This window comes from Crotalus tigris, unplaced genomic scaffold (genome assembly GCF_016545835.1).
Source record: "Crotalus tigris isolate CLP2741 ecotype Arizona unplaced genomic scaffold, ASM1654583v1 scf7180000017883.2314494, whole genome shotgun sequence".
Taxonomy (NCBI): Eukaryota; Metazoa; Chordata; class Lepidosauria; order Squamata; family Viperidae; genus Crotalus; species Crotalus tigris.
Window position 1 is genome coordinate 2,190,950 of NW_024096700.1, and position 23,398 is coordinate 2,214,347.

The window sequence follows — 23,398 nt, forward strand, 5'->3', positions numbered from 1 at the left end:
AGGTGTGATTAATCTGATCATTTATGATGAAATATTGGAAATATTATCAAAGGATAAACAAATGATGAATGCTTCTGAATGTGAAAATGGATGTTGCTTTGTAGTGACAAGAAAGTATGTGGAGGAAAATAAAACAAGTACAAGTAACCACTGTGAAAGCCGAAAGCCTGTAAGAAGAAAAAGTGTGAGTCCGGTATGAAAAAGTATTAGAAGATAGATTACTCTCCCCACTCCCCAAATGAATGGAAAGAGAAAATGGAAATTGCTTGGAAGGGAGTGAAAAGAAATATGTTATTGATTACTCTCAAAGTGTGCAGAGTTAAACTAAAGAGAAGTATGAAAAGGAACAGTTAATACTGTGTTTCCCCGAAAGTAAACCCAAGTTTGGGGGCGTGGGCGTGGGGGGGGGTGAAGCTGCCCCATGCGCCCTGCACTCACTTACTTTACCCGTAGGACAGCTACAGTCAGGCTTCCCACACCCTGATACTTGTCAAACTGTGTGGCTCGTCATGCCAGTGCCGTCGCTCACGGAGGGGGGTTACACAGCGCTTTGGGCTGTTGTGTTGCTCATGGCAAGAAGCCGAGCAGCTCTTTGGGCCATTGCTGTCACTCGTGGCAGGATGCCACATGGCACTTCAGGCCATTTTCGTCACTCAGCTGAGTGGCTCTTCGGGTGATTGCCATTGCTCGCAGGATGCTGCAGGGCACTTTGGGCCGTTTCCGCCATGGCATGCTGCTGCAACAGCAATGGCCCAAAGAGCCACTTGGCTTCTTGCTGTGAGCAACAGCATGGCCTGAAGCACTGTGCAACATCCTGCCCCAAGTGGCAGCATTGGCATGATGAGCCACACAGCTTGACAAGTGTTGGGACGTGGGAGAGCTGGCAGCTTCACCCCTCCCACCCCTTAAAGCTTCAATAGGGCAATGCGCCACATGGTGTCCAGCTGCAAGTCGCGGCAAGCAGCCGCTGAAGAAGTCAAGCAGTGGCGTGACAGGTGTCAGGGTGTGAGAGGGCTGGCTGTGGTGGTCCTAAGGTGAGACATCGCCTCCAAAATAAGACCCAGTGCCTCTTTTGGAGGCAAAAAAAATATATACGACCGGAAACACAGTAGAAAGGCGTGAAAAAGACTATGGATGAGAACTAGGAGAATGACTGAAAAAAATGTGAATGAGAGAAAGATGTTTTATAATGTGTACTGAGAGAAAGACAGTAGTCAAAGAAAGCTGTGAATGGTTAAGATTAAAGGAGGCTGAAAAAATGTTGAACAAATGTTCAATATGGATGAAGAAGTCCAAATCTATAGCTTCCTGCAAAGTGAACAGAAATAAAAATAGAACTGATGAAAGGATTCTAAATAAAATTTATATGACAGAATGCCAGAAGTATTTTAGAGTGTTATTTGGGAATCAGGGATATGTCAAAGAATGAAACCGAAAAGTTTAACGCCTTCATTAAATCCATTTATTTAATGTATTTATGGATAAATGTGTAAGAAAAGCTGATGGTGATGATGGAGTCATGAACATATGTGTGCTTTGGTATACAGATAATGCTGTGTTGTTGATGAGAAGCTAACGATTTACAATGAATGTTGGCTTTGCAAAGTAATATCTGAACAATGAATGTGTAATGCAATGTAATATCTGAACATTGAATGTGTATCAACAGCCATGCAGTTGTGTTTGACAGAGGAAATGGAACTGTAATAACAACATGGGGGGAAAAACTAGAGCAAGGCAATTAATCTGTGTATCTTAGTACATTTTAAGATGAGAAAATGCTTGTAGAAAATTAGTGAATATTGTCATCTAAAGAATATTTGTTGAAATAATTTTAAAAGGCTATACTGTAAGATCACGCTTGTGAGGACACAGTTAGGTGAAGAGCTGAATATGTCCAGAGAAATATAAGTAAGCTGAATGCACTTGGAATGGTACCCTCATATTTTAACTATGTAGTTATTCTGTTCAGATTACACTTGCTTTCCCCAAAACAAATCATGTCAGTTCAGTTAAGACACCCTTGTATTTTAGCAAGCACTCTTCTTGCATTTTATTTAGAGATTGGACAACCATTTGTCTGAGATAATATAAGTTCTCCTGCCTTGGGCAGGGGGTTGGACTAGAAGACCTCCAAAGTCCCTTCCAACCCTATGATTCTATGAGTCTACTTAAAAGAAATTACCTGAATGTAAGAAGAGATAGGGTCAAGAATAAATGTATACTGAATGATTAAAGTGAGCTAATGGTATGAAAGAAACAAAAGTGGTTTAGTCAGAGAAAAAAATATAAACTAAATTGCACAATACAAGCATGAAGGAAGAGTGAGTGGATTAAGAAAACAAGAAAGGCTTGAAGAAGTGAATGTGTCTACTAAAATTATATTTAACTACATTTCCTACTCCCTCCCTCCCGTCCCTTATCTCATGCCTTTAATTTTTTTGGTTTCCTATCTTATAATACTTTGCAAAGCTTCATAGATTCAATCTGAAGGTTCAATCAAATCTAAGGCTTTCAGACTGAATGGAGATTTGTTCCAATGCCCAAAATTGTATCAGGAGGTTACAAAGCACTTCACAAATTTACAAACCACTTTTTCATATTTCAGGTTTTTCTTCTGTTTCTGATTTTTTTACAGGCTGTACCAATATTCCAGGTTCACTTCCACACATGGAAAACAGTAGAGGGAGCATGAGGAATGGTGTGAACAGTGCTTGAAAGGAGTAGTAACCTAATATATTTAATCACCTAATTAGACTTTCTGCCTATCAGAACTCTTTTAGGACTGGAAGAGTGACATTACTCATGCTTCATTCATTTATTCAGCTTTTGGTTTCTTTAAGGTGGCCAACTAGACACTTGGACTTTATTCTCTCTTATGCTAATTGAATGTTACATTTCTAGGCTAGTCATTTCTAGGCTAGTCCAGACAACACCTTAGAAGCTCAACTCTGCTGTTGGACTACAGGTTCAAAACTAACCATTCCAATACATATTCTTGGCTCAAACCAGTAAGATCTCTTGGAACAAGTCTTACTTTTAAATTCTGCATACAGGTAGTCCTTGACTTAAAATCTTAATGGAGCTTTCCCATTACATCATAAGTCATGATGGTCATAAAGTGGATCACCCACATGACCAACTCAATTTTACAAACTTTTTTGTGGTGATTGTTAAGGGACCGCTACAACTAGAAGTGCTGGGTTTTTGGCAAAAACATAAAATGCAGTCATGTGATTGAAGGATGCTGCAAAGAGCCATAAATGCAGGCAGATTGTCAAGCGTCCAAAATGCAGTCATGTGACTGGGGGGAGGGCAGTTATCAGAGCATCGGAATTGGATCATAAGTATCCCTAGGAAGGCCCACCATAACTTCAAACAGTCACTAAGTGACAGGTTGTAAGTTGAGGACTACATATAGCTCTGGCAGGTTTAGGCCTCCACTAAGAGTGAATAGATATCAATAAAACACATACAGAGCTGGCACAAATGGAGAGTTGATAAGGCTGAAAACATTCATATTTTCCATTGCAGTAGGAACCTCTGAATTTCTAAGATCCTTATTACAATCAGGATGTTCAATCTGTCTTGATTAAGGTTTATGTGTTTATTTAATTCCTTTCCTTCAGTTTTAGTGTACAATGGATTAATGGGCCTACTTCTGTGGATATAATGATATACTGTGACAAGTAGGGGGTAAAAAACCAACTCCTTTGACAAGTACAAGTGACTTGCTCAAGTACAAAGGGAAAATGTCATATTTTCACCAACTTATTTTTGGTGGCATTAATCTTGCCTATGTCGTCACACCCTTCAATCTTTAAAAAAATGAATCCAATCAAAATAAATACTAAATATTTAGATGAATGAGAGTCATGGGTTTAAAATGATCTTTATCACAAAAATAAGCACTGGAGAAGATAAATATTTCTAAATCTTTACTTGTGTCTCTTGAATTGCTGACTTTTTATTTGTCTCTTACTAGGAAGCTCTTACACAACTTGCATTCTGAGGATTTTTACAAGCCCACCAAGACTTTCCCTTTAAAATCAGTACCAGCCTTGCATAGCTCACTAAAACACACTTACTGCATGGTGCAAATCTTAATTATGATGCATTAAAAACACCAATAAGTAACAACTGTAGTGCAGGATACTCACTTCGCAATGGTAGGTCCAGTGCTGATCTTGCTAGAAAAATGAACATTGAAATATACATTAGTAAAACATTTGCTTTTTATGGAATTGTATGTCATAATTCCTAATGCACCAAACTAAGATTTAAAAATTATAATTTATCATTTATATTTGATGATACTGTTATCAACTATACAATAACATTTTGGTGCAATTGACTACAACATTATGTTGTAGCAGAGGTAATTACAGAATACATACCATGAGTTACACACATATACACTAATTAGTCATATACCATGTTTTCCCCCAAATAAGACCCTGTCTTATTTTATTTTTTTATTTTGCCTCCAAAAGAGGCATCAGGTCTTATTTTTTGGGGGAAGGGTGTTTTTCCCACTCACCTCACAACGGCAGCATCGACAGCCCTGCCCAGTTAGCCCACTTCTTCTGGGGCTGAAGGAGCAGGTTCATTCTGCAGCTGAGAATGGAGCTTGGCCTGCAGTTTGATTGAATCCCTAGCTCGGTTCTCGGCTGCAGTGGCCTTCCGGAAAGGCAGGCCGAGCTCCATTCTCAGCTGCAGAATGAACCTGCTCCTTCTGGCGAGGCAAGTGTCGACCTAGCTGCAATGACAAACTCCCATCCACCCCCGCATAGCTTATTTTTAGAGTAGGGCTTATATTAGGCCCACCCCCCAACATAAAGCTAGGGTTTATTTTCAGGGTAGGTCTTACTTTCGGGAAAACACAGTAGTAAATAAAGCGTATATTAAAAGATCTCAGTTTGGTGGACTTCAGATACAATGACCACTTTTTCATTTGTGTTTCCCCTTAATTTAACAACCTTTAATGGCCTTTAAATTGAAGAGTTTGACTGTTAAATCAAAGCATTATTGCAAATGATGCCATTTATGTCAATTATGTAATTACACCAATGTTATAAATTGTATTTAAGAGACATTCCCTTCTCTCAAATCAATGATTTACTGTAAATAAATCAGAAGGAAATATAAAAAAAGCAGAGCTGATTTGTTTTACTCTGCATAATTTAAAATCACCATACTTATCCTGACAAATCTTACGACAGAAATGGGATTCTGAACTGAAAACTTAGCTATAGTATATGAAGAGTACTTTTGTCTACAATTCTTAATTGATCTACCTGTGAGTCAGTCTCACTAATAGGTTAATGTTTCAAAACAGCAGTATATGAGTGCATTATGCTTAAAAAATACAATTCCTAGTGAAAATAACAAGTAGGTCACTTACCAAAAAGATTTCCTAAACTGGCATCCATTTTTATTTCAAATACTTGAGATATGACATAAAACATCAGCAAGAACACAGCCACTGCTATTACCAACTTTGCTGCTCCTAATTTAAACAGAGCAAAAGGAAGTTGCTGAACAACTGTACAACCATCTACTATAATAAAACATCCCCACCACTACTATAATAATATTGGGAATATAGCTATGTCCAAATAATGCACTACTAATGTTTTATGAAACAAATATTTTGATGCAGAATCTCTTATTAATTTGATTGGAAACAAATTATAGGACTTTATCTACATAAATATATGATTTAGAAATTATAGCAGTGATAACAGATGTGAAATTTCTTTTTCATTTAAGAGCAACAAACTGATTACTCTTGCTCTTATTTCATGTCTATAAGCCAGTCAAAATATTTTAAAACTATCACAGAAAAACAAAGATCCTGTTTTTTTTTGTTTTTGTTTTTTAAAAAGGATTATACTATAGATTATCATTCTTCATTCTATTTTTCTTGTATTCATTAAGAACATTTTTAAAATTTTGCTCATTTTTTTAATGGTCACATTATCTAAAATGGTATAAATCTTCATAATTTCAGTAAATGTTACTTTGGTACAGAAGTAACTATACCATTTATAACCTGGCTTACAAAACATGAACAGGTTTCAGGTTCACAATTTCCCATTTTTCGTACATTTCATTTTGTCATTTGTGCAAAAATTGTTGTGAGTTCTAATGAAGCAAACTGCAGCTACTGCAAATCCATAACTTGTTCCAAGCAAGAGCTAGAAAATCAATTTTGTTTTGCAGGCTGCATCCAATTGGCCATCAGACATCAAATGAACAGTAACTTCAAAACAGGCATCTAAAGGTGTAGAAGAAAATATATACTGCCCAAAGCCACTTTTCAATAATTCAGCTGTGACAAGAGTGAGATCAAACTCCTGGTTTATCAAATATTTGCCAATATGTGTTTATACCATTCCCATAACAAGTACAAAAAATAGCTGTTACCATTCGAAGTTAAATATTAGACATGCAATTATATTTTCTTGTTTTTTTCTGAAGATGTCATTGCCCTAATAAAGTCTTACAGACTGAACGATGCATAATTGTGAATACAAACTGTAGTCACCTAAGAGCCTCAATAAAACTGGGATTTTTATGATGTGATCCCAAAATTCTTGGAAAAGCAATTACTGGAAACATACCTATCCACATGTCCATAATGCTAACTTCCAATTTAACATAGGCATTTTGAGTTATTGTATTTTAGGGCAGTATAGAAATACTTGTGAGCTTGTTTTGTGTAGTAATTAAAGCACCAGGCTAGAATCTGGGAGACTGGGAGTTCCAGTTCTGCCTTAGCATAAAACCAACTGGGTGACCAGACAGGGACAGACTATTTAAGGGTTAAAGTTTAAAGCAATTCAAAGACCTTAGAACTATATTCTAAAATAACAGTAATATGATAGTTCTGGAGTCATAATTCTGTAGATAAGAACTATGAATGGATACATCTAAGATTCTCATAATAGCATTAACCAGCCTGGTCAATGACAAAGGGTAAAAATGGCAAGCAGCTGGCATCTCACACATAATGGAAAAGGGTGTTAAGCAGAGCTCTTGCACATGCAAGGAGAAATGAATAAAACTTAAATTTATTCGTTAATGGCTTTGTATTAACTTCAATTAGGCTTACATCATCTCACATATATACAGATAGTCCTCAACTTACGACCACAATTGAGCCCAACATTTCTGTTGCTAAACAAAACAGTTAAGTGTGTTTTACCCCATTTTACAACCTTTCTTGCTATAGTTAAGTGAATCAATGCAGTTGTTAAGTTACTAGTACAGCTGTTAAGTGAATCTGGCTTTCCCATTGACTTTGTTTATCAGGAGGTCAGAAAAAGTGACCACAAGACCTCAGGACACCGTCATAAATATGAGCCAGTTGACAAGTGTTTGAATTTTGACCACATGGCCATGGGGATTCTGCAACAGTCGTAAGTGTGGTCATAAGTCACTTTTTTCAGTGTTGTTGTAACTTCAATCAGTCACTAAATGAACTGTTATAAGTTGAGGACTACCTGAATATGCTACTACCTTTTATTAAATTCTGATACATTAAATGTTTTGTTTTGAATCTAAAAGAAACCCCCTGCATTACTGTAGTTCAGCTAAACCATTCTGGGCGGACCAAGCTTTGGAAGAAATGGTTTTTTTGTTTTAGCCAAAAGAAAATCTCCAGTGATCTCAGAGAGATAAGGTGAGTAGAGCAAAGGTAGCACATCTCACTTTTTTACACTCAGCAGCTCCCAGATCAGCAAGATCTCCATGATCTTCTCTTCCCTCTCCTAAAGCTCTATTTTCCAGACTCTTCCCCACTCTTAACCCTCCCCTCCCCAAACACTTTGGCCTGGAAGAACCACGTTTTGCTTCATCTCCAGAACAAAACAGTCTGCTTCATTTTGGATGGCTAAAATGCATGTTTGGGCACAAACTTCCCAAAAGCACCCATTCCTTGGTCAGAATGATTCATGTAAAACCTTGTTTCTTTGAAATTGTAATTCACTCCATAAAGACTTGAGGATTCACTGTAGCACAAACTTCTTCATTCATGTATTCAGTGTAAGTGTGGAAATTTAAGAAATAGATAGCTAAATAAAAAAGGAAATAAATCTAACTAGATATTTTTTCTTTAATCTGTATAAATTAAACATTTGTTATCTATAACATTATTAGTAATATTAATTACCCTTCCCTAGCAGCCTTCTTTCCTATTACCCTATTACCTTCCCTTCCTTTGCAGCGAAGAGAAAACCTGCTTGCTTCTAAAAAATAGAAAGTTTGAAAGGAGATTTTCCTCTCTAGGACTAGGAATCTTAAATCCTAACTCCTAATCTTTTCCATTCAATTCCCTTTGAATTGAATAGGAAAATCAGTTCAGTTCCATTTCTTGCCTCCAGATTAGGGTATTTTTTTAACTCTTAACATGTCCTGACATAAATGTACTATGAAACTGCAAGATACTTCTCATTTGGTTAAACTTCTTCCAATCGTGCATTAGGTCACATACATTTCCCAAAATTTTTTGAGTAATCTGATTATGTCAGACAATAATAATATTTAACTTAAAAATTCTTCCTGGCTAGGCTTGGCAAGGAAAAACAAGCTGCCATGTCATTACCTAAAATATTTTCCACCACTAATCATTTTTTCCTACCTAAGAAAACTAGCGTCATAATTGTAAACATTAGCAAATATATATATGTAACAGTAATTCCAAATCAGTTAATAGAACTTAAGACCAAAATCATTTCTAATTGCTGTTATTTCTAGTTATTGACACGTTGGAAAATGGTGAAGTGATACAGTTCAAACTACATTTAAATTTGATATGAACCATTTAGTTTGAGTTTAAACACAACAGACACTTCTTAAACTATTACAAGGCAATCAATCTAAATAGGAGTCCATTATCTCAAACTTTAAAGTTTCACTGGAGTGTGGATTTCAGATAAACAGAACCGGTAAAACTTCTTTTTCATCATGATTAGAAATACTCACTGTGACTCAAATGAACTACTCGTTTCCGAAGTTTTTTTTTTTTTAAGTTATAATTATTACCTGCTATTCTCATGTTTATCTTCCCTCTATTACTGGCACAATTGCATTTAACCAGCTACCTGGAAAAGAAGAAATAATATCTTTCAACCAGAGCAAAATAAGCAAGGAGATGCTTTCATTCATCCACCCCACCGAAAAAGCATGTAGTCTCTAAAATGCAATGATAATAGCAATGATATAATCTTTGTACCCAAAATACACAAGGAAAATAAAGGACAGACACTTCAAGTGTTAACTAGACCTTTTAGTTTTGATATATATTTTCACCCCATAAACCTACTTTTTTGTGATATTATGGAACATTAAAAATAGAAACTACAGGTAGTCCTTGACTTAAGACTATTCATTTAGCAACTATTTGGAGTTAAAACAGCACTGAAAAAAGTGACTTACAACCAGTCCTTGCACTTACAATCATCAAACCATACTCAATGTGATCCAAATTTGGCAACTGGCATATATTTATGATGGCTGCAGTGCCCTGGAGTCACTGATTACCACTTGAGGCCTGCCCAGCCAGCTACTGACAGACAAATCAATTGGGAAGCTGAATGCACTTAATGACCATGTGATTCACTTAACAACTGCAGTATTTGTTTAACAACCATGGCAAAAAAGTTCATAAAATTGGGCACAGTTCACTTAATAATCACCTAACTTAGTAACAGAAACTCTGGTCCTACTTGTGGTTGTAAAGTTGCATAATACTTAAACAGGATACATAACATATGACAGAAATGCATTTATCAACATAACTACGATATTATTTTATTTCTATCTTAGTGGAATCATGAATATGCACTATGTATTTCTCTACATCATTCAGTTGCAAACCGATGCACATGGTATAAATTAAGAAACAGCAAGTATACTATGTTCATTTGCACACAATCAACTACAATTTCACTCTGAAAGAATGATAATTATACTATCCAAGAAATAAAAAAATGCAAAGGACTGCATAATTAGTTTGCAAGCTAAAACTCTTTAATCAGCTTTCAGTTCTCAGATTTTCCAAAAACAACCAAAAAAATGTCACATGGTATCCTTAATAAAAAAACTAAAATGGGGACAATATGCCACTGAATGTTCATAAGCTCTTTGATTCATTATTTATACAGTGCAATAATTGTTCTATCAGTTAGAAAGAGGAAAAGCTAAACTGTTTCCAGCTAAAGACAGTTTGCAACTGTCTTTATTTTAATATTTCCTAAGTCAAGACATACAAAGTTTGAAGTAAAACATGCAAAGTAGAAGACACTAATAATCATTACTTGGCGCTAAACGAAAGTAAATACTGATAAAAATGGGAATGGATTGTTGGGAAGAAAGAAAAATTAGTGGTAAGTGTTGTGTCCTGAGCCTGCAGAGGCAGGCTCGGGACGTTGCAACAGTCCCGGGCAGTTGCAAGCTGCCCGGGACCAGACTGGCTGGCGCCAGCACTCACACGCATGCGTGAAGTGCAAAGCGCGCCAAATGTTGCCGTTTGGCCCGGGGATTGTCTTTTAGAGGAGGAGAGAGGCTTGTGTGCCTCGGCGTTGTAACAGAGCTGCTAGTCATCAATAAAGAGGCTCCTGAGAACTACCAAATGACTCCTGAAGTTATTGCCTTTCGCTGAGGACTCAACACTGGCGACGAAGGTGGGATGCCTTGCAATTACTTCAAACAATTGTAAGCTTACCCTGGAGTCCTGAAGCAGCAGGAAACGGCGTTAAATTCAGCAACTGCCTGCCAATACAGCAAACGTTGGAGGTAAGCTGGCTGATAGACCCTTCCTGTACTACTGAAGATGGCAAAGATAGGGAGACTTTCCGAGTTCGATGTTACGCATCCGGAAAGATGGGAGTCTTACATGGCCAGAGTAGAAAATTATCTCAAGTTCAATCAAGTGAGAGAAGATGGCTTAAAAGCCGCCACCCTGCTGTGTGTTTGTGGTCAAGATGCATTTGAGATCGCTGAAAATCTAGCAGTACCTGCACCTCTAGAATCTGTTACCTACACAGACTTAAAGAAATTGCTAAAGGAACACTTCCAGCCCAAGTTGTCTGTCATTGCTTGGCGCCATACTTTTGAACAGAGGGATCAACGGGCAGGTGAATCAGCTAAAGAGTACATTGCTGCATTGAGAAGAGCAGCTAAGCCTTGCGAGTTTAAAGACTTAGAAGAAAGGCTGAGAGACAGATTTGTATGTGGACTGAGACAGAGAGACTTGCAGCAGAGACTTTTTGCCAAAGAAGACTTATCATTCCAAGATGCCTTGAGAGAGGTTACTGCAGAAGAGGCAGCAGGGGGGGGGGCAATCAGGAACATGAGGCCCATCAGAAGTACTCCAGAAGCTGTGTCCGTGCACCAGGAGGGAGTCCAAGGAAGCTCAGAAGATTAGATCCTGATGAAGAAGTAGACCGTCTCTACCCAACAAAAGAAGGGAAGCAGAAGGAAGGCAAAGAAAAGTCTTCAGCTGTCCCCAAGTGCTTCGGGTGTGGAGGTCGCCACAAGGGGACCGACTGCAGGTTTCGCTCTGCTATCTGTAGAGCATGTGGAAAGCAAGGCCACATTGCAGCTGTGTGTCTGGGCCGTCAGAAGGTACAACCCCGAGAAGAATTGCGCCTGAAAGGTACCAGGGTCCCCAGCCAAAACAGGGTGGGTTTCTGTGCTTCACGAAGAAGCATTTATAGGACAGGCACACACAAACCTATCAAGAAAAAACTATCACTTAAAGTGAAGTTGCAAGGAGTTCCATTGGTCATGGAACTGGACACTGGGTCTGCACTTTCAACTATTTCCATACACACATTCAGAAAGATTTGTTCTGGTAGTGGATTTCAGGCCAAGCTTAGGCCTTCTGACATTGTGTTAACAGACTTTCAAAACTCCAGAGTGTGTGTTAAGGGGGAGGCCACCCTTAACGTACAGTATAAGGATTTTGAAGGTCCATTAGATGTATTGATAGTGGGGGGTGAGCGAACGAGTTTCATAGGACTCGATTGGTTTGAGGCCTTGGGAATACATGTTACAAGGATCAATAGCTTACAAACAGTAGATCTACAGGCAGTCTGCAAAGAATTTGCAGATGTTTTCAGCCCACAGCTGGGCACATACAAAGGGCCCCCTGTGTCCTTAAAACTAGACCCCACTGTCACTCCTGTTAGAGTAAAAGCAAGAAGGGTTCCTTTTGCTTTAAAAGGGAAAATTGATACTGAATTGGACAAATTGATTCAGCAAGGAGTTTTAGAACCTGTTGATTCCAGTCCTTGGGAGACCCCCATAGTCACACCTCTTAAGGCTAATGGGGACATTCGCATCTGTGCAGATTACAAATGCACTCTGAATAAGGCATTGCAGCAACATGCCTATCCTGTACCTCTAGTCAGTCATATCCTGGCCTCCCTCAAGGGGGGGCGTGTTTTTGCAAAGCTTGACCTTGCTCAGGCTTATCAACAGCTGCCTGTTGATGAAGCTGCTGCAGTAGCACAAACCATTGTAACCCACAGGGGGGCATTCAAAGTAAAGAGATTACAATTTGGAATAAATGTGGCTCCTGGAATTTTCCAAAGCATAATGGAAAACACACTGAGGGGTATACCAGGGGTTTGCCCCTGTTTTGATGATGTCTTAATTGCTGGAGACTCCACCCAAAATTTAGCTGAGAGATTGAGGGCTGTCCTGCTGCGGTTCCGGAAAATGGGCCTCAAACTCAAGAAGGACAAATGTAAAATTGGGGTGCCTTCTATAGATTTTCTGGGATTCAAAATTGATGCCAATGGGATTCATCCTGCTAAGTCCAAATTAAAGGCCATTATGCATGCTCCTAGGCCTAAGTCCAAGGCCGAACTACAGGCTTTTCTGGGCCTTTTGAATTTTTATAATTCATTCATTCCTAACAAGGCTAATGTAGCTGAACCACTTCATAGGCTTCTGGACAAACAGGCAGTGTGGCAGTGGTCACAAACACATGAAGCAAACTTCAATGAGGTTAAGGCCTTCTCACATCTAACAATGTGCTTGCACATTTTAATGAAACTCTTCCAGTGTGCATCGCGTGTGATGCTTCTCCGTATGGGGTGGGAGCAGTACTCAGCCACCTTAGGCCAGATGGAACTCAGGTTCCTGTTGCATATTACTCCAGAACCTTGTCTTCTGCTGAGTGAAACTATGCCCAGATAGACAGGGAGGCTTTAGCTGTTGTTGCTGGAATTAAAAAATTCCATGATTTTTTGTATGGCAGACATTTCACAGTCTTTACAGACCATAAACCTTTGTTGGGGCTGTTTACTACGAACAAACAAACTCCCCATATCATCTTCCCCCAGAATGCTGTGATGGTCAATCTTCCTGTCAGCCTATGATTTTTCTCTAATTCACAAGCCTGGGAAAGAAATGGGCCATGCTGATGGCCTCAGTAGATTACCCCTGCCAGTAGTAGAGGCTGATCCTGCCCCTGCCATCAACATCCTTTCAATTCAGGCATTGCCTGAGTCACCGTTAAATGCCAGGGATGTGGCTGCTGAATCTGCCACAGATCTCACAATCTCCCGTGTCTTATCTTGGGTTTTGTCTGGATGGCCAGAGAGTTGTCCTGGTGCTGAGTTTCAGAGTTTCTGGCTTAAAAGGAACGAGTTATCTACCTTCCAGGTTGTCTGCTGTGGGGCAGCAGAGTTGTCATTCCTACCTCAATGAGGCCTAGGGTCTTAGGTTCCCTTCACGAGGGTCATCCTGGCATTGTACATATGAAGGCGCTGGCGTGCAGCCATTTGTGGTGGCCTGGGTTAGGCAAGGAAATTGAAGCTAAGGTGCACGCATGCCACCTTTGTCAGTGCTCACGCCCAGAAATGCCACAGGCCCCTGTACATAGATGGGAAGAAACATAGTCTCCATGGTCTAGGGTGCACATTGATTACGCTGGGCCCTTTCAGGGTCAATTCTTTTTGGTCCTGGTTGATAGCCATTCAAAATGGCTTGAGGTTGTACCTGTCTCTTCCACCACCTCTGCAAAGACTATTCAAGTACTGAGGGGTATTTTTGCTGCACATGGGCTTCTGGATGTTTTGGTGTCTGACAATGGCCCTCAATTCACTTCTTCCGAATTCCAAGCTTTCTTACAGGCCAACATGATTCGTCACGCCACCTCTGCACCTTTCCACCCTTCCACCAACGGTATGGCTGAACGGATGGTCCGCATCACCAAAGATGCATTAAAGAAACTGACATATGGGGACTGGCATCACAGGTTGGCAGATTTTCTATTTGCTTACCGCACCACACCGTCTACTTCTACTGGGAAAAGCCCGGCTGAACTTCTCTGGGGGCGCAAACTGACTACTAAGCTTGACCGGTTGCATCCGGACAGACTGCATTCTAAGTTTACACAACCCAGGGCACTAAGGCAATTGCTAATGGGTGCCCCAGTATGGACCCGTAATTACGGGCCAGGTCACTTATGGGTCCCTGCCATAGTATGCAAGGTTACAGGTCCCTTGTCTTATGAGGTTTCCATGGATGACGGTTGTATCCTGCGACGGCATATCAACCAGCTGCGTACAAGACTGGACTCACCTGCTGACACCTCTGGGTCTTTTCCAGGGGGGGAGGGGGACCTCTACGGGCAAAGGGAAGGGCATGGGCGGCAGCCAGACACCAACAGAGAAGCCACAGACGGCCCATTCCAAGATTCCGCGAGTGCTCCGAACAGGAATTCGTGGGAACCAACTAGAATACAGGCACCAGTGCCTACTCCAGCCAGGGAGTTACCCCGGGGGCATAATCATTACACACCTACACCATTCAGCACTCCAGTCAGAGAGAATAACCGGGAGCATCCTAATAACTCACATCTTGCAAGAGAGCTGGCACACACTCCGTCTAGTTGGCCCAACACTGCCACTGTTCCCAGAATGGGACAATTACATAGGGAGGTGGTCGGAGGGCCGAATTCCAATTCTGACACCTCCGGCTTAACTGAGGGGGCAACTGAGTTTTGGGACAGTACTGAGATTCCAGACAGCCCTACTATGGAACAGGGAAGTGGAGAAAGACAGCCTCATGATAGGTCTAGGATAGACCTGGGAGGCTCTACAGAGTTGTCCAACAGTGGCAGCCTTCTAGAAGGGCCAGAGAGCCTGCAACTAGGCAGGTCAACCAGGTTATGGAGAGAACAAAGTCCTGGCCTGACGAGCCCGGTGGGCAAGCAAGCAGGCCAGGCAACAGGGCACGGTCCATGGGGACCACCAGGGTCAAAAGAAGGGGGCGAACACATAGCACCCCCCAGACAAGATGTGCTTGGAGGTTGCCAGGGAATTCGGAGGTCACAGAGAGCTAAAAGATCTCCTAAATATCTTGAAGATTTTGTAACTCTGCTGGCAAAGCAGAAACAGTAAGAGGGTGTCCCTGTGAAAGGTCTGAATAAGGAACATTGGGAAATGAAGCCCAAAACATTACAGCTTGTTGCCATGGAACTAGTGTGGCTCCCACACTCGTGTTAAGGTCAAGTGTAACCATTAATATAATTATAGTTTTAGCCGGGGGGGGGAAGGGGTGTTGTGTCCTGAGCCTGCAGAGGCAGACTCGGGACGTTGCAACAGTCCTGGGCAGTTGCAAGCTGCCCGGGACCAGACTGGCTGGCACCAGCACTCACGCGCATGTGTGAAGTGCAAAGCGCGCCAAATGTTGCCGTTTGGCCTGGGGATTGTCTTTAAGAGGAGGAGAGAGGCTTGTGTGCCTCAGCATTGTAACAGAGCTGTTGGACATCAATAAAGAGGCTCCTGAGAACTACCAAATGACTCCTGAAGTTATTGCCTTTCGCTGAGGACTCAACAGTAAGGATTATTTTCTCGCTACTCAAAACAAAACATAGGATTAAAAGCCAGAATCCAAGCATTAGAATCCATTCATATATACATTTGAAATACAGCAAACCTCAAAAGCCAAAGATTCTGAACCAACTTGGAATAATTCTTGTTGCAAATATATATTATAACCTGGAATTGGTTTTAGATAAATCATTTCTTTACCAACGCACTGATTTCCAAAACTGAGCACGTGAGATTCTAACAGTTTCCCTTCTTCCTAATAATTTAGTATTTTTATTTTCGTTGTCCACATTACATGGAAATATAACTTTTATAGATTTAATTTCATTTTTTTCTTTCCTCTACTTACTATTGTCACGAATACGCTTGAAGAGAGGTGTCTGGAATATTTACTATTGGCTAAACTAAAAATAACTAAAATATTGGGAATTTTATACACCAGATTCTACATACTGTACAACTCCAAATTATCATGAATTTATCTAATCTTTTCAAGATATTCAGCATATAATCTAATACAAATATGGAGATTGACAACATTTAACCTATGCTTCTATTACATGAAAGCCCTTATTTAAAACTTCCATTTTGAAGTATTTCAAGTATATAAATCAATCTAAGAACATGTAAAATCCGCACAGCTGCGGTATCAGCAATTATTTTTTGTTAGGCTTGTATCGTATCTTTAGCAAATATTTATTCTAAGTATTTATTATATAATGCAATAATGCTTGGAATGTAATACATCCAATGCTTTCCTTTGAACTTTCATCCTGAACTTTTTGCTATAAAAAGCACAGCAGAGGCCTTTAATACTTTGACCTACCTACAGCAGTTCTGAAGTGCAAACTACATCTGTAGGTTTGCAGGATCCTCATCCCTGATTGAACCACCTTCCTTTTAGCTGTGGGTGCCACCAAGAGAACCAAGATGGATACACACAACACAGCACAAACCCATTCATAATAAATCAGAATTCAGAATTCTACTATAACATCATACATGAATGTAGTTACTCAAATTCTGGATTCTTTCTCCACTGATGTTTCACAAGTGTCTTGGGTTGTTAAAAATATAATCAAAAGAAAAGAAAGAAATATCTCCTTTAAACTGATCATCACTGTGATTGGCCACAATAGACGGATGGTAGATAAGACAGGATTCCCATGAACCCTAACTCTAACCCTATATCATTTCAGACAAATCAATGTCCAATCTTTTCTTAAAAACGTCCAGTGTTGGAGCACACATAACTTCTGGAGGTGTTCCACTGATTGTTTTGTCAGGAAATTTCTACTTAAATCTAGGTTGGTTCTGTCCTTAATTAGTTTCTATACATTGCTTCTGCCTTAGGTGCTTTGGAAAATAAGTTGGCCCCCTCTTCTTTGTGGCAGCCCTTTAGATATTGGAACACTGCTATCAAAAAAAGAGTGGAGACAAACCCTCATGAAGTTGTTTCTAACATCTTAAGGCAAACAGGTTTTTCCCTAGGGTAAATGTTGAGAGAAGATATGTGGCTACATTAAGAAAGTGGACAATACCGATCACGTAAGCCAGTCAATTTATATGAGATCAGATTTGTTTTATCTGGCTAAGTAGTACAAATCCATCCATGAGTAACTAATAATGCAGAAAGCTCACAACTCTGTTTTAAAAGTTCTTAACCATTGTCTCAACTGGCTGAACTACAAATACAAGAATAAACCACAAGGTTGCACGAACAAATTGATATGTACAGAAAGCACACAAGCTCAAGACTTATTCCATACTGAACCAAATATAAGTGAATATTATCTAGGACTCTTATGAATTATGCTAGACCAGTGGTGATGAACCTATGGCACGCGTGCCAGAGGCGGACTTGGAGCCTTTTCTGTGGGCACGCGCACCATTACCCCAGCCCCGCCTCCCCCCAAGGCCACTCCTCACCAGCAGCCCCCCTGGAGGAGAGTCGCCCCTGGGCGCGGCCTGCACAGAGCAGCGCAGCCAAGGACATAGCCGGGCAGCAGGGACAAGACTCTTCCCTCACGCTCCCTAGCGTGCAGATGATGCTGCGGGGTGTGGGCAGAGGGCGTGGCTGCCATGGCACTGCAGGGCTGCCTGGGTGATCTGCTGCGGTGGGCCATGGAGGCGGTATGTGGCCCTGCGGGTGGGCGAGGCAGGGGGCAGGTGGGTGCAGAGCAGGCAGGGTGGGAGGCGGAATGGGGGCGGGGGGCAGTTTTTGGGCACTCGGTCTCTAAAAGGTTCGCCATCACTGTGCTAGACTGTGAAGTGAACATTTGGTTAAAGTCAGAATATAAAATAGGGTAAGCCATCACTGAAAATAAAATAGTTCATTTTCTGTATTTTATGAATGGCATAAAAACACAAATATATACAGGCAATGATAACTGCCATCCTTAAAAAAGTATCTGTAGCTACAGTATTTAAGAAGTTAAAGTTTAAAGAATATAACACGTCAGAAGAAATATATATTTAGCAGCGGATGTAATAACAGTTACATCATAAGACTTGGCCTTTCCCATAGGAAAAAAAGTCTTAATTGCTGGTGCAGGTGGAAGGAAGTATGCATACAATATGTATGGCATGAACAGCAGAAATACCCCTTAATTGATCAAAACAAGGATGCACAGTGAGGCTTTTGCAGCCCATCAGAGAATTAACAAGTCAGGTTTCAGTTTGTGGAACCATTAGTTTGCACAGGAAATTACAAGGTGCTTGAAACATTCAATAAAGTATATTCTTTTCAAAATCATGCTTGCTAACTATACCTACTTCTTGGTACTATACCTACTTCTTGGTACAGTAATTAAAAGGTCAGTAACAGTGCACCAGAGAACAAGTATTATGGAAATGTGACTGAATTTATACCCCTAAATGTGGAAAAAATGGAAAGACACAAAGCTCTAAGCCATTTTCTCATAAGTTTGAAAGTTCAAACACCACTGGATTAATATAAATCAATTTCTTCCACTGACCCATGTCCCATTATTACACTGAACAGCCATGATAATTTTTAGGTCATGGTCTCCCTCTATTTCACTTGATGTCATTAAGCTGTTCTTATTTTGTAAAATCCAACTTAACCTTTTTTTTCTTCCATTCAATTGTGCCTGATTCTCAGAAACTGTCAGGAGAAGTTCATATAGTTTTCTCATCAAGGTTTGCCACTGCCTCCTTCCTAAGATAAAGTGACTGGTCCAAGGTCACCCAGCTGGCTTTATGTCTACACAAGACTGGACTCAGTCTCCCAATTTCTAGCCTGAGGCCTTAACCACTACACCAAACTGGCTGTCTTTAACATAGAAGAGAGTATGAAGAGAGCTATTGAATAAAACCATATATTTAACTTCTATTGTGTTCCTGAGTAACTCAAGATATGCCAAGAAAACATCTATATACAGGACATTAACATAATTGCAGTCTCCTGTTGATGGTGTCTATCCTCTGGCACTGAGAGGCATGACAACTTTAATTATGGTATAAATGTACAATCATCACAATTATTACCATCTAGTATTAGCTTTCTCTCTCATATTATTATAGATCTGAAGTTCTGAAAGATAGAATGAGGTAGAAAGGCAGTTCATATTTATGATTAAATGAAGAGTGAACCTTTTGTCTGAAATGGTATAGTTTCCTGCCTGAGCAGGGAGTTGGACTAGATGACCTCCAAGGTCTCTTCCAACTTTATTATAATGAGACAAAGCATGAATGTTCACAATCTATCTTTCTATAAGCCAATTTAGATGCAGTTTCTCTAATTCTTCTGGAAAGAGAACGTTATTCACACAAATGTGCTGTGTCAAACACCATCTTGAATGCTTTGTGAGGCCAAACTGAACATGTTCCTTGACCTCAGATTGATCATGCAATCAGAGTCACTTAGTTTTTCCACATGTGGGAAAGGAGACGTAACCTTTGAGACTCTTCACTCATGTTGTATCTACTCAGGAATCAGTTTCCCCTTGAACAACTTTTGGAGCCTGATCTCATGAAGCTGAAAATCCTTCTTTTTCCATACTGTATTGAAACACCCAATATAAGATTTAATTATGATAGTGTTTAGATGTTTAACTGATATATAAATGGCTGTACATTGATAACAATTTGTTTATATTATGTTATAATTGTTTGCTTGTACTGAGCACATGCAGTAAATAAAAATATTACTACTGCTGCTTGCATATTAAAAGTCATAAAAAATGTAAGAACTAGGTTCAATTAAAGAAGTGTTTAGTCAGTGAAAATTTGCATATTGCTGCTTCCTAAATCTGTCTCTGGAAACTTTACAACTGCAAAGTCATATACTATATATATAGCTTACAAAAGTCAATGTGGTGCATGATGCTGGCCTAGGAATGGAGACACCCACAGTCTAGTCCAGTGTTTCTCAACCTTGACAATTTTAAGGCATGTGGACTTCAACTCCCAGAATTCCACAGCCAGCATTGCTGGCTGTGGAATTCTGGGAGTTGAAGTCCACATGCCTTAAAATTATCAAGGTTGAGAAACACTGGTCTAGTCCTTCCTGAGGCACAGAAACCAGCTGAGCTACTCCATCCTTCTCTGCCCAAACTGGAGTCAGGATCTGCAGCAAGGTGCCTGATAATGCCACATGCCCCTCCCCCCCATCACACATGAATAGCTTTGTTGTAAGAACTAGAGTAGCATTAAACAAAGCAAGTGTTAAGAACAACATATACACAACTTGTGATACTCCAAAATTATCTGCATTTTGAGGACATTATATAATGTATATAAAACTGCATTTTACATATTTCTATCACTGCAAGACAAAAAATGTCTATATGTAAGCTTGTCATTATTATGATTATCATTAGTGAGTACTATATCAAAGGACATAGGTTGTCATCAGTAATGGCCATTTTCTATCTGGCCACTCTGACTTACATCTCTAAGAGTAACGTATTAAAAGAGCTCTTTTCCATACAATCTGAGAGGGATATGAAACTGCACTCACATTTTACCAATAAATAATTTCAAAAAAACACTTCATCAAGCTTCATACATTTAGTTCTTCCAAATGCTGAGGATCTGAATCTTGAAATTAAATGTAATTTTGGAAGTGATATTTAAAATAAAAGGATCATTGGAAGAAAAAAAGGAACAAAGTAACAAAGCTCTGCAAAGGACTGTTGTCACACTATAAATTGGTGGTAGATTGGGTCAATATGATACTTTTGATCTACCAGGATCTGTAAAAAAGAGCTAATGACAAACGGCATATAGGCAGATGTGGTTGTATTGTATCAGTCTGTGTTCTTTTGAAGCTGAAACAACATAAGGGTTTAAATCTTCAAATATTCTTAAAACCTTCAGGTATTAAAACTTCCTATTACTCACTCTAATGATTATGCCTTTATTCAGACATAGAAGCAATTATGAGAACCACCACCACAGGTCAAGCAACATTCTTCCATCTGATGTCTTCCAAGTATTTTAAATTGTATTTCCCCATATCCCTAATCACTGTCTATGCTGATATTCTTCAATTAAGCAATGCTTCCTTCTTTCTCTATTTCAACTCAAGATCATGTGCAATCATGTGCTAATCAATATTATAGCAATAACAATTACTGTTAAAAAGCACCTTCTTCAAAGAAATCCTTGTAGTCAAGACTTGAATATACCCATCCAAACTGCATGGTGGCTACTCTCAAAAATGTTATTGGAAACATGGAAAAATTCTGTATAAATTAAACAATTATTCTATTCAATGTATTTCCTTCTACTAGCAAGGAAGGAAACTACATGAAATGTTCAAGGTGTTTGATGTACAAATCTGCTCCATTCTCCTTTGGTCCAAATACTTTCACATAACCTTCTGTCTTAAATGTCAAGAAGCTTGAGTGAAAGAAGGAAAATTATTGTTTGTTGCTTAAGTGCCAAATATGAATTTACATGCCTGCAACCATATAACTGTTCATAGGTCCAGTGCAGAACAAGAGCTAAAAACCTCCTATGCAGGTTATATGTTTAATTTCACAATAGGAGTGACAAAAGAGTATCTACAGAATAAGGAATACGAAGAATCATGGCCATCACATTACACTTTATAATAGTTCCAAGACACAAAATGATCCATGCAAAATACTCACTGTAGATTAGTATAAAGATTCTGAATCAATACTTTTGCAATTGTTTCAGTGACCTAATATTAAGATACATAAATTACAAAAAATAAGAATTTTATAAAGGATAAAAAAGAAACTTCATGAAAAATAAATGTCAACTGACAAATTGTTATGTTATTTATTAAAAAGCTGACATTTTCATCAAGCCTGAAACATGAAAAGAGTAGCCCTCTCAGCAAAAAAATTTTCTCTGAAAAATTATAAAATGCTAATGCATTGCCATGGTGCAAAAGATATTCCTTTTTCAAAATGTCAAATGTAAAATAAATGGAATTCAAGTACGCCATGTCATTTTTTTCAGGTGTTATAATTTGAAAACAGGAGAGGAACTGGTTTTCCTTCTATATATATATATATATATATATATATATATATATATATATATATATATATATATCATTATGTATGTGTGTGTGTGTATATATATATATATATATATATATATATATATATATATATCATTAAGTTGGGGGCACCTGAAAGACCAGAGACTTCATTAAAAAGGTAGAGAGATATTTAAAAGAAGTAATTTGAAGAAATGAATGATTGGGATGATGAGGGAATTTAAAATAACAAAGCTCCATAATTTGCAATTATATCTGCTCCATCAGTGCAGATAGGGTAAGTGTATTTCTTCCCTTAATGTCATTTTGTAGGTCCTCGGAAGCATGCCTTTTCTGTTGCAGTCCCCGTCTTACAGAACATCTTCTCCCCTGTGATCTGACAGGCCCCATCCCTTCCATCTATCAGGAGAGTATCTAAAATTCAGATGTGTACTTCAATGAACAGTGTGTTCATTATGGGGAAGGTATTTTGGGGACAGTTTGCATTGAAGAGAGATGGTGCTGAAAAACAAGAGGAAATCACATTGCTCCTTTTTGTGCCATGCACCAAAATTTGAAGGGCCACAAAAGGTTATAAAGCTAGAAGTTAAGTCAGGCCACTATCAAATTCCTACATAACCATGTAAAAAGGCTTGCCAATTACTCATGGTTTAGGAATTTGTCATCCATCTAATCTAGCCCTATGACCTTAACAGGTCTATAAATTTTAATAGCTGTAGACAAAGCATTAGCAACATATGCAGAATTGCCCAACAGACATATTTCTCAAAGGAACAGACATTTTCCCCTACCCCAACACTGAAACACTTCAAATACTTTGTGGCAGAAGAGAAGAAAGAGGAAGGACAAATATAAATGGCTGGCACAGCCTAAGAAAATAAAAGAAATACAACGGTGGAATATATACTTTCCCAATCTTGTGACCTTTAGCAAAGTTAAGCGTCAAGTGTTCAGTTCCACCCTTTAGGCTGGAAAAAATTCCACCTGGCAGCAAGAGCAGCCACCACTAGTCAGCATTAAGAATAAAGATTAGGTAAACCAA

General features: G+C 39.2%; 1 protein-coding gene across 1 annotated transcript in view; it reads right to left on the bottom strand.

Annotated features, from left to right (window-relative positions):
- FAM3C (FAM3 metabolism regulating signaling molecule C) overlaps positions 1-23,398 on the bottom strand; it is a 41,144-nt gene that overhangs the window by 13,369 nt on the left and 4,377 nt on the right. Inside the window, exons 2-4 of the mRNA XM_039343982.1 lie at positions 9,049-9,107; positions 5,405-5,509; positions 4,161-4,190 (exon numbers count right to left, since the gene is read on the bottom strand). Of these exons, the coding sequence (XP_039199916.1) occupies positions 4,161-4,190; positions 5,405-5,509; positions 9,049-9,061 (148 nt within the window). The 5' untranslated portion in view covers positions 9,062-9,107. The remainder of the gene's footprint in view (positions 1-4,160; positions 4,191-5,404; positions 5,510-9,048; positions 9,108-23,398) is intronic.